Source organism: Carettochelys insculpta, chromosome 3 (assembly GCF_033958435.1).
Source record: "Carettochelys insculpta isolate YL-2023 chromosome 3, ASM3395843v1, whole genome shotgun sequence".
Lineage (NCBI taxonomy): Eukaryota > Metazoa > Chordata > Testudines > Carettochelyidae > Carettochelys > Carettochelys insculpta.
This window is the reverse complement of record NC_134139.1, coordinates 65,409,828-65,422,484: the sequence shown is the minus strand read 5'-3', so window position 1 is coordinate 65,422,484 and position 12,657 is coordinate 65,409,828. Positions and strand designations below refer to the sequence as shown.

The 12,657-nt window shown below is 44.3% G+C and overlaps 1 protein-coding gene across 1 annotated transcript in view; it reads right to left on the bottom strand.

The window, feature by feature from the left end:
- Nucleotides 1–861: 861 nt before the first annotated feature.
- Nucleotides 862–12,657, bottom strand: part of SRD5A2 (steroid 5 alpha-reductase 2) — a 47,271-nt gene continuing 35,475 nt past the window's right edge. Inside the window, exons 3-5 of the mRNA XM_074988629.1 lie at nucleotides 7,349–7,450; nucleotides 2,367–2,517; nucleotides 862–1,268 (exon numbers count right to left, since the gene is read on the bottom strand). Coding sequence (XP_074844730.1) covers nucleotides 1,202–1,268; nucleotides 2,367–2,517; nucleotides 7,349–7,450 — 320 coding nt within the window. The 3' untranslated portion in view covers nucleotides 862–1,201. The remainder of the gene's footprint in view (nucleotides 1,269–2,366; nucleotides 2,518–7,348; nucleotides 7,451–12,657) is intronic.

The window sequence follows — 12,657 nt, the reverse complement described above, 5'->3', positions numbered from 1 at the left end:
ACATAATTATTGTGATCTATGTCATGCTCTAATAAGTAATAATCAATATCAAGGTCTTCCTTTTGTAACTGGTGAAATCCTTGGCAAAATTCTCCACTGCCTTCTGAAATTAGTGGGAAACATACTGGGCTTCTGTGGAAATTCATCATTGTTCCTGTGGCAATTCAGAAGATGGAGAATACCTGACAGTGGGGTCCTTGGACAAAATTAACTATTGGCATCACAGAACATCTTCCTTCAGTAGGAGATTTTTATGTGGTTTTTATTTCGGTCCTGCTTTCGGCACATCTGATCTTTGTAAGAATAGCACTAGAGGGTGTTTCAATGCATAGCTTTTACATGTCTGAAGAGAATCTGAATTCACAAGCCAAAAATCCTGAGGTAGCTGTGAATGCTGTAATGAACACCAGAATGATCCCTGACTGTGAAATATTAAAAGTTTGGCAGTATAAAAGTTACAGTTTAAAGAGGTAACACACATAGGCTACGTCTACACGTGCCCCAAACTTCGAAATGGCCACGCAAATGGCCGTTTCGAAGTTTACTAATGAAGCGCTGAAATGCATATTCAGTGCTTCATTAGCATGCAGGCGGCAGCAGCACTTCGAAATTGACGCAGCTCGCCGCCGCGCATCTTGTCCAGACAGGGCTCCTTTTCGAAAGGACCCCGCCTACTTCGAAGTCCCCTTATTCCCATGAACTTCGAAGTAGGCGGGGTCCTTTCGAAAAGGAGCCCCGTCTGGATGAGCCGCATCAATTTCGAAGCGCCGGTGCTGCCCGCATGCTAATGAAGCGCTGAATATGCATTTCAGCGCTTCATTAGTAAACTTCGAAATGGCCATTTGTGTGGCCATTTCGAAGTTTGGGGCACGTGTAGACACGGCCATAATGTGTCTGATTTTCTACTCTTGTACATCAGTGCAACTCTCCTGATATCAACAGAGTTACATCAGTTTTAGATTTGTCTACCCTCATGCCCATTGTTTGGCAGGACTCCCTTTGCACATTCAGCTACCTCAGTGTCTCAGGTAAAGTTGTCAGTAGTACCCACTGTAGTTAAACACAGGAGTGGTAGTTCTGAATTACATTATTGTTCATTTAAACCAGGCAGATGAGTTTACATGTTTTTTTAAGTGAAACCCTAAATTAAAATTGATCTGTGTAAAATCATGTACAAAAAGGGTGTCCCCATTTTCACACTTTAAAATATGAAAGGAATCAGGGCTTTCCTTGATTTTGGGTAGTCTGTAAACATCCTGAGATAGTACCTGAAAAACAATAAATGAGTGAAACTGAATGTATACCAGAAAACTCCACTTATTGCTTCAATAAAACCTTATTTTCCTCCATCCTGAAATGCCCCCCAATGCCTATTTTTGCAACCATTTTCAGTAACTGCACAAAGGAGTTGTTTTAAAAGATTTACATAAAGATACAGTTACTTGTGAAATTGTTATTGTTAAAGTTATGACTTAAACATACAACAAATATTGCAAGAATTCAGATTTAAGGGCCAGATCCCGTTCTTAGTCACCACAAAGTAAGGTCTGAGTCACAGTTACAGTACAGCCACTCTGCACCGCTCTGTCAGTCAAAAGGGGCTTTATCCATGGGTCGAGACATAGAGTATCTCACAGTCATTTTAAGTCCCTTTACGGTGCCAGAGCTGGGTAAAGGGATTTAGCCTAAACAACAATCAAGTTCATTGACTTTTTCAGAGTGAAGAGTTACTGCTCTCCTTATTTAGCTCCAAATGTGCAGGTACGGTTCACTAGGAACTGTTTCTGCACTAAAAAAATCAAGCAGTCCTGTGGCACCTTCAAGACTGCCAATATTATTGATTAGGAAATGAGCTTTCGTGGGTAAGACCCACTTCATCAGATTTGTTCCTGGACTGAAGCACTTTCCTTGACTGCCACCTCATGGACGCTCTGAAGGCTTGTAGGAATAATCAGCAGTTACCCTTGTTGACGGAACACTGTCTTCGCTTTCACTGCTGGCTATATCATCCACATTAATGGGGTCTGCTTCCCAAAGGATGGCTGCATAGCCCTTTCGCAAAATCAGACCATTTTAAAGTGCTTGAAGTTGGGCCCCCAAAAATCAATATACCCAAAACCACAAGTCCCTTTTAAAAATGGAGGTTCTAGAAAATGTAATGAGGGAATCAACAGAAAAGCTCATTTTAAACACCACATCGTGTTTTTTTTCCTGATGTACCCACATTAAATGTTCATTACATTGAATGATGAAGCATTTCTGCTTCAATATACAGTACTGAGTATTTCAACCTGATCATGAATTCCACCCCCAGCCCTGGGACTACACAAGTGTAGGTGAGCATGAAACAATCTTGGTTTTGATACCTGTGATGATGATAAGCACGAGGCCCAATGCAGCACAATGTAAAAAGTGCAAATGCAAAGGCTGGAAAGGACCAGGTTGCTATGGCATAGCCAAACCATTCCACTATCTCACCAAAGTAATTAGCTCCAGATACATATGTGAACAGTCCTCCTGCATTCAAAAAGAGTGACGAGTGCATATAAGAAAAATGAAATCAAATTACCCTCTTTTTAAGTCAACAAAACATTGAAGGTCATCAGATTCTAAGTCATACCTATCACATTTACAAAGTTTGATTTTCCTCTCACTGAACCCTTGTAAATCAATGAATAATTCCACTGAAGCCAACAGAATCATACCAAAATAAAACTGGCATAAGTGAGAAGACAAATATGTCTACTGATTTCAAACCCCTTTAAAAACATCCATGGGCAATGGGTGAAGCTGCTGTTTGGGAAGAAAAGCGCCCCAGTCTGTGGCCCCACCCATCCACAGCCCCTGCTCTGCCCAGGCATTGCCTCCACCCCAGCCTCTCCCTCTTCTCTTCAATCCCCATCTCTGCTCACCCCTTTAAGTCAAATTCTTGAATGCGAAAAGCAAAACAAAAACCCAAATGCTTTCCTACAATTTCCTTTTAAAGAAAATGGAGCATGTTATCTACTGCATGCCAGATTATGGAGACTGGATTTGCAGAAGATACTTAAATAAAAGCACTAAATTTGGGAATACAAAATGTCAATCATGGGTTTTTTATATATCCTGAAGTTAACCAAAGATTTATTTGCAAAAATTTGGTGAGTAAGGGCAAGTCAGCTGTCCCACTGAATACAGCATTTAATATTATGGACTACATGATGCAGATATTCCACTTTTACATTTCCTTCATCAGTATTTCTAAGTGATTTTTTATGTTAAATGTACCCTTAAATCTTCACAAAGTAATCTTTCCAGATTACTATATATTTAATGCACTGAAACAAATCCATTTTACATTAATCAGAATGTATTAGTGTGTTCATAACGAAGTTCATTGTTTCAAAAAAAGTGAACACTCATTTATATTGTGTGATCTCCCTAACAATAGATATATTTATGAAATTTCATATGTTTATGCTGAAGATAAGTTTTGTAAGATTTTAGGCATAACAAGGATTTTATATCCTACTAAGATACTGGTTTTGGTGGAGAGTTTTCTTAAAGTTAATTTATCGAATAGTGAGAATTAAAAAAGGGAAACTCGTTTGTCTAGCTATCTGAAAGAAAAGGGAGGTTTCCTAAGGGCTCTCTTCAACAGGGTGGGGAAAGGAGAGCAGAGATGGAGAGGAAGACTTTGGAAACAGATTTCTGACCTGTAGTATTTAAAATCTGTGTTTTGGATATGGGTGTTTTTTGAAGAATTTATTGTAAGAACTGTATATCTGAAGATCCAAGTATTTAAGACTAAACCTGAATACTCAGGTTGTGCATCTTAAAAGTCTCTGCCAGGATTTTTTAGAGATGTGATTTTTTTATAATCTTCAGCAACAAATTAATGAAACATTTAACACCCATTTTAAACTATGAAAGTAATGCAAAACTGCTTTTATCAGTAAGTTCAGAAATTGACAGTGTATACCTCTGGATTTGCATTACCACTTAATGGCTCTTTCACAGGTTCAGTGTTATGCTAAAAGGTCTGGAAAGGTTTTCATTTTTTGTTAATGGATTCACTCTGGGGGAAGACTCATAAGGCTGCAACAGCTTACTATAGGAGCCTGCATGAACTGTAGAATAGGGTTAAGAAGAGGGGAATGATTGAGCACTAAGACCCAGGGGAGCCTCTTATATCTGCCACTCATGCAAATATGAATGCTCACAACTAGAGACAGGCTTGAACTTATTCCACAGATGAAAGTTGGTGAAATAAGGCCTGCACATGGTCAAACTGAACGATTGACTCACCCTTTCTAGCCTTAAAAATCTATGATTCTTTTAATTTTGGGGAGCTCAATTTCTGGATTTATGTTTTGGAGCGAGAGTCCATTGCTGCTCCCTAAACCTATTTTACAGTAATTAGTAACAGGCAGAAAGGAGTCAGAGCCAAGAACTTGAAAGCTCCTAGATTCCCATCCTGAGTTCAGACTGCTTTTCCCACTGAGACAAGACACTCCCGAATCACTTCTCTGCACAGGGGGCAGACAATAGAGCAGGAAATGGGTTGAGGAGCAGTTATGGCAATGGCAAAACATAGATCCAGAAATATTAGTGAGGGCTATTTTCACACAACACGCCACAGATTCAACATGACCTAGACAAGACAGCATGACAAAGAAGTCTCCAGTTCTATTTCCTGTGGTGGGGTATCTACCCATACCTGTCAGGAAGGAATTAAAGCACTCCTCCACTCACATTCAGCATCAGTACTGGTAGGGGTTATGGTTGGATGGAAGAACTGGAGCTCAAGTGGTCAGGTTAGTACTCACTGAGCAGTTCATACAAATATTCCTCACTTCCAGGTATGGAAGTGGGTATGGCGGCATCAGCCACGGTCATTAACAACAGTGCTACAGTTGATGGAAAACTTTTGGTGCTATAGAAACTCCACAGGCAGATGGAAGGGCATAATTTAGGGTTTACAAGCTGACTCTGATTGATGTGCCTGGTTACGAGAGGGCACCCTAATACCTATGTCAGGGACAAATATTTGTCTTCATTCTCTCAGCAATTCAAACAACCACCCTGACGGTTGGTGAGTCACAGCAATAGGTCCAGACAAAAGCTAACCAGGACAGCAGATCCTCAGTCTTGCTTTTGAGTGGACTATGGCCTTAGGTACCAGGCCCCAACAAGAGGCAGTGTTGTTGCTGAGTAAGAAGATGGGCTAAGACCACAAAACGGTTATCTTTTTCTCATGTGAGCAACTGGGACACGTGACGAGAAAGCCCCATAATGGAGTGCAAGCATGCCCAGGTGTGGACAACAGAAAGCAGACCAAGGAAGAAAGCCCACCAAAATACTGTACTTGGATTGATTAATGGGGCAAAAGTCCATGGTCTGTTCAGCTTCAGATGAAGGCAGATCATGGTGCAGTCTCCCCTGGCTGTAGTGGAAGAGGTTGGAAATGAGATAATCTTCCTCCAGTGCATTCACAGAGATGCGATGGGTTTCCCCAACAGAAGCTATGGTTAACTCTGGGTCAGCATAGGGATGCCCTACTGGTAAGTTCTTCCTCAACATTGGCCCTACCCTGTCATTGTTGGTCAGGACTGGTGGCATTTTTGGGAAATTATTCAAAAGTTAGGAAACTGGAGACTATAACCTCTGATGTGGCATTTGGGACAAGTCCCACCCAGGTTACGAGAATCAGGGGACCCTCCTGCCGGGAGTTCAAGATCCACGTTCAGGTTGCAGACAGGAGAGGTAACTGGGGGATTGCTGTTAACAATAGTGAGTGCCCGTTGTGCTCAGAAAATAGGATGTCTTTGAACACAGAAGAGGAACTTGTCTGGCACTAGGGCCAAGGAGTCAGATTCTAGCTAGAGAATCAGTGGTGCCGAGCAGCATTCAGTTGAACAGCTCTAGGTTTGCAGAAATGTGAGGGGGGCAGCGGCACGTGCTCGCACATGCCCCCAAGCCTCATCTCTTTTGAGGGGTAATGCCCCCCCCAAATTACACCCCTAGGCATACCCAGGCCTGCGTCCACCCTCCTGGGCTTCCTATTGCTTCCTCATTATTTTCTGCGGGGAAGCATACAAATTCTGCAGAGGAACAAGAATTCTGCATGCACACAGAGGCACAGAATTCCTCCAGGAGTACATGCTATGATACTTGTTAATGGGATGTTAACAGTTATCTGGTTAACGAGTAGGCCTCACACTAAACAGATGAGGCTTACCAGTTATGGTTAAATGTTATGAGCTGGACAGCTCCCTGCCTGCCATCGGACAGGGGGTGGGGAGGGTTGCGGGGGCACTCCAGCACAGCCAGTGTAGCCCTCATTCACAGTGGCCCAGGGCGCACCATGAGCCAAGGACTCTCCATCCTGGCTGGAGCAGTCCCTGGCCATCTATCCTTCATTTAATCGGTTAACTTAATATTTAACCGGTTAACTAACTAAACAGGATTTTACAGCCCTTGTGTCTCCAATCCCATAATTTTAGAAGAGTATCATTCAGGAAAGAAGCACAGCAATGAAGACTTCTTCTGTGGTAAGTGGGGGAGTCAGGTGTGGATGATGGAATTCTGACATCCATCTTGAGGTGGAAGGGCACATGGTGGGGGCAGATCACCCTCCTTAAACATGAGACATTGAAGAGCTCCTCTGGGCACAGTCAGCCTAAACATGGTGTGCATCATGTGACTTGTCAAGCTTGGAAATAGAAAAGCTCTTAAATGGGAGGATCCCTGCTCAGCGCAGGGCAGCACTTTTAAAAGAGCAGAGCCTGACCAAGGCTTGAGAGTCTTGGCTGCTCCGGCCCCTCTCAGAAAGTCAGAGGACTGGTACTTTATTCTTTGGCTTCTTGAAAGCCTAGAACTCTGCTTTTTATGGAGTGTGGAAGCAGACTGACTTTCTGTTTGTGCTAATTTGGCTCCCCTACAAGGGGGCAGAAGCCCTGAACTCCAAAACAGGAGCAGCACATACCCTCCCCTAAGAGGGCTGTGGAGAGGCATAGCCTACAACACTTCCTAGCCTGATGCTGGAGAACCCCTCCCACCCACCACCCAAACTGTGCAAAGTTCACATAGAAAATGTTCTTTAGGGCACAAAAGATAGGAGTGGCCTGCTGAACTCTCCTCCTGTCATCTGCAAAAATTCAAGCCAAAGACGTATGATTACCATGCCTCTGCAATTAATTCATGCAGTAGGGGAGAACATCTGGGCCAACTATCAAGGTGAAACAAATACCGCCAAATAACTCTAAGAGCTTCATGTTTTTAGGTATATTTTATTTTTTCCAGCCCCTTCCTCTCTCTTTCCCCAAAAGAGCTACGTTTTGTGGGTGCAGGCATAAGGGAAATGTACCTTTTGGAATCTTGTAAGTCTGCTCTCCAGGTTTCCTTAGCTGGCATAGCAGGAAGTCACTGTGAATATTGATTCCAATGCCCAACAAAAACAACAGAACACCTACAGAATGAAAATGAGATGTTGATTGGCAAGATAGCTCCTGGCCTGTCTAATTACAGAATAATAGAAATTTAGGGTTGCAAGGGGCATCATTACTGAAGGTGCAATAAGAGTCAGGTGAGCTGGGCAACCAGCCATGGTTGGAGCAGGAACAGGCTGGGATAGGGGCAGGACAGACTAAAGTAGCAGTCTGTCAGAACTACCATACAGCTGGAAGTAACTAGAGCTCTGTGGGGATACAAATGTATTTCTGCTGATATAATTCAGTATCCACAAAACTGCAGGGCTCTTCCAGGACCCAGCGTGGAGAAAGGGGCAGAACATTGAGCCATCACTCAATGAGCTAGTACACCTCACTGCCATTTCCTCTAGCATGGCAGTACTGCTATTAACCCTGCTCATTAGGGTGGGCGCAAGGCTAACCAGTACACCCCTGGACAGGAGACACGTACAGCTGTGTGCAAGGGCTGTGGGCAGTTCGGCTGCACCAGATATGCTTTCAGCTGGGGGTGCTGGATCCTGGCAGGAGTAGCCCCAAGTTCTGCTTCTTTTGCTGATGCAATTTCCAAGAGCAGGCCTGCCAATGGGAGCAGTGGGGAGGCAAAAGCGACAACCGCCCTGGGGCCTGGTGACAGAAAAGACCCTGGAGCTCCCAACCCCCACCACCGCTACTGCCACACTGGCAGTGGTGGCCAGAGTCCCAAACCTTTTGAATTGTTGCTCGGAGCGCCATGCAGAGCAGTCTGAGCAGCACTGAGGGCTTGGGGACCTGGGGGATGTGCCACAGTGTGTTTGAACTGTAGAAATGTAGAATGTAGACACTGTATGTAGAATGCATTGGAAGATTGTTAGCCTCAGCGACTTGAAAGAACCCATATTAGGGTGCTCCAAACAGCCCTTCCTAGCTGCTAATTTTGAGACACACACACACATCTGAAAAAAGAGCATGCCTCATAGATTTCAAACAGACTATGGTTAACTCATTGTCATATACAGTGTTATTGTAACTATGCAGGTCCAGGGATACTAGAGAGACAAGGTGGCTGATGTAGTACCTTTTATTGGACCAAATTCTGTTGGTGACAGAGACAAACTTTCAACCTCATACAGGACCTGGAGAAGAGTTCTGGGTAAGCTCAAAAGACAAGTATCAGTGAGGTAGCCGTGTTAGTCTGTAGCTTCGAGAATAACAAGAAGTCTTGTGGCACATTATAGACTAATAGATATTTTGGAGCATAAGCTTTTGTGGGCATAGACCCAATGACTCATGCATCTGATGAAGTGGGTCTTTGCCCACGAAAGCTTATGTTCCAAAATATCTGTTAGTCTATAAGGTGCCACAAGACTTCTTGTTGTTCTCAAAATACAAGGTTATGCACCTGCAGTAACTGGCATTCTCTGAAATGGGTATCCCTGTGTATGCTGCACATAAGAGCCGTGTCTACACGTGCACGCTACTTCGAAGTAGCGGCACTAACTTCGAAATAGTGCCCGTCACGGCTACACGTGGCGAGCGCTATTTCGAAGTTGAAATCGATGTTAGGCAGCGAGACGTCGAAGCCGCTAACCCCATGAGGGGATGGGAATAGCGCCCTACTTCGACGTTGAACGTCGAAGTAGGGCACGTGTAGACGATCCACGTCCCGCAACATCGAAATAGTGGGGTCCACCATGGCGGCCATCAGCTGAGGGGTTGAGAGACACTCTCTCTCCAGCCCCTGCGGGGCTCTATGGTCACCATGTGCAGCAGCCCTTAGCCCAGGACTTCTGGCTGCTGCTGCGGCAGCTGGGGATCCATGCTGTATGCACAGGGTCTGCAACCAGTTGTCGGCTCTGTGGATCTTGGGTTGTATAGTGCAACTGTGTCTGGGAGGGGCCCTTTAAGGGAGCGGCTTGCTGTTGAGTCCGCCCTGTGACCCTGTCTGCAGCTGTTCCTGGCACCCTTATTTCGATGTGTGCTACTTTGGCATGTAGACGTTCCCTCGCAGCGCCTATTTCGATGTGGTGCTGCCCAACGTCGAAGTTGAACGTCGACGTTGCCAGCCCTGGAGGATGTGTAGACGTTACTCATCGAAATAGACTATTTCGATGTAGCATGCACGTGTAGACGTAGCCAAGGTGTCTCAGTGCCTTGAGCTTCTGGATGGAAGATTTTTAGGGACTGCGCCCCCAGGGCAGCGCATGCAAAGTATACCGCTTGGACCTGTAGTGGCCATTAAGCATCACAGGCCACTCGTCACCCCTCAATTCCTTCTCTATCCCAGACCAAAAGTACAATCGGAAGTAGAGGGGCAGAGGGATGGGTTGTGGAGCATCCACAGGAGACCCATCTCAGAGAAGGTCAGTTACTGCAGGTGAGTAATCTTCTTCTTCTTCAAGGAGTATCTCAGTGGGTGCTTCACATAAGGGACTAAGGAGCAGTATTCTGTTGTGGTTGGTAGGACTTCGGTTTGTTGCTTTGTACCACATTCAGAACGGAGTGTCCGAAATGGGTGTTCACTGCTGCATGTTGCTCTATGGAGTAATGTTGTGTAAAAGGAAGAACTGAAACCCACGTTGCCACTTTGCAGATGTTCTGTATTGGAGTCCTCTTCAGGAAGGCCCAGGAAGCCAGGGTAGCTCTGGTGGTGTGTGTCTGGATTGATTGCAGCGCAGTGATTCCCATTTAGGTAGTCTTTGTTTAGAAATCATTTGTCCCATGGAACATTCTGTTGTACAGATGAATAATCATGATTTATGATGGGCTATTATTCTTTGCAAAGTGTGAAGCCTGGAATACTCTGCATTGACATGTGGGTTTGGGAAGAAAATGGGTAAGTAAAGGAAGGAGGAAGTGACTTTGGGGAGAAATGTTGGATGTGGTCTCAAAATCACTTTGTCTTTATGAAAAATAGCATAAGATAGGTCAGCCATAAAAGCTGCCAGCTCCCCTTCTCTTCTTTCTGTTGTTATGGCTAACAGGACCACATTTTTCATGGACAGAAGTAATAAGGAACATGTGGCCATTGGTTCAAAGTGTTTTGTGGTGAGTGTACAGAGGACCATGTTTAAGCCTGAAAAACAACCCGTGGGGCCGCTGGATGATTGAGATGCTGAGGGAGCACTCTAAGACGATAATGCCATTGAGGGGAAACTAAATGAATTCTTTGCTTCACAGTCTTCACCTCTGACCAAACCTGAGCCATTCTTTTCAGGTGACAAATCCAAGGAATTGTCCAAGATTGAGGTGTCATTAAAGGTGGCTTTGGAACAAATTGATAAACTTAATAGTAACAGGTCACTAGGACCAGATGGCATTCACCCAAGACTTCTGAAAAAACTCAGATATGAAATTGCAGAACTGTAGATTCGGGTTTGTAATTTATCCTTAAAATCAGCTTCTTTACCTATTGACTAGAAGATAGCTAATGTGACTTCCTTATTTAAAAACAGTTCTAGAGGTGATCTGGGCAATTACAGACCAGTAAGTCTAATATCAGTACCCAGAATGGCAGAGAGCTGGGAACTGGGGGCAGCCTGATTCCTGTTTCCCCACCCCCTGCTTGCGGGACCCAGGAAACTGACCAGCCCACCATGGCTGGTCAGTTTCCTGGCTGCTTCTCCCTGCCTTCCTCCAGTGGCACTTGCTGGGGGAAGTCAGGGAGAAGGCTTTTAGTTGGTGGGCTGGTCAGTTTCCTGGGTCTTGCAAGCAATGAGGAGATGGGAAACAGACTGCCCCCTTGTTTCCAGGTCCCTGCCACTCTGGCAGCCAGGAAATTTTCCCAGCTCCTGCAAGCCCAGGGGAGCCAAGAACCAGGCAGCAGCCTGGTTCTCTCTCCCCTGCCAACTTGTGTGAAAATTTGAGTTACGGTGGGATTGCAAGAACGCAGTCCCCACGTAACTTGAAGGTTTACTGTACACACATTTTCAAGATGCCCAGCTTCGTTCCTAAGTTAATTGCTTTGCTTTTCCAGATCTTATCCATCGCCTTCAAGCTCTCACTTGCTTTCATTATTCTAGTCGCTATTTCCTTCTTACAGTCTAGGTCATATGTTATGTTGCTCCCCAGATACATGAACTTCTCTATGGTCTCTAGTTCGACCGCGTCCACAAGGATCTTCCTTCTTATTTCGTTATCTCCAAAGACCATTGCTTTTGTTTTATCAATGTTCATAATCAGTGCGTGCCACTTCTCTTCCTCGTTTAGCACCTGCACCATTCTCACTAGCTTCCCTTCATCTTCCCTGATGACAGTTATATCATCTGCAAATCTCAATTTGTTAATTCTCATCCCATGCACTGATATCCCTTTTGCCTCTTCATTGATCTTGTCCCTCACTCTTTCTAGGTATATGAGGAAGATACTTGGCAATATCAGATCTCCTTGTCTCGTACCTCTGCTCATTCTAAACCAACTTCCCATCTCTTCACACATTCTTACTACTGCTTCCGCATTGTCATTGATATCCGTCGACAACTATCAGTCTGCTATCCCCTCCATATGACTCCAACACCGCCCGAGTTACTTTTTAATCTATACTGTGAAATGCCTTCTGAAAATTGACGAAGCAATTGTAGATGTTCTTGATCTTTTGTCAGCCTTTCTCTGCTATCAGTCTTAGTGCCTATAACTGTTGGATGGTACTTTTATCTTTCCTGAATCCCACTTGCTCATCCGCTAAATATTCTTCTTTCTGCAATCTCAGTCTCTCCGTCAGTATCATCATCAGCACCTTGCCTAGATGACTTGTTAGGGCAATCATTCTGTAGTTCTTGCACTCCAATACACTTCCGTTTTTGTGTACTGTCACCAGCACAGATCTTATCCATTCCTTAGGTGCCTTTCCTTTTTTCCAGGCTATATTACATAGTCGGTGTATTTCCTGAATATCTTATTGCCTCAATAGAAATCTATGGTATATCCCCATCTTGAATACTGCATACAGATGTGGTCACCCCCTCTCAAAACAGACATTGGCATTGGAAAAGGTTCGGAAAAGAGCAACAAAAATGATTAGGGGTCTGGAATGGGTCCCATATGAAGCAAGGTTAAAAAGACTAGGACTTTTGAGCTTAGGAAAAAGGAGACTAAGGGGAATATGATAGTGGTATATAAACTCATGAGTGGTGTGGAAAAAGTGAATAAGGAGAAGTTATTTACTTGTTCCCCTAACAAAAGAACTAGGGGTCACCAAATGAAATTAATGGGTAGCAGGTTTAACTGCCAA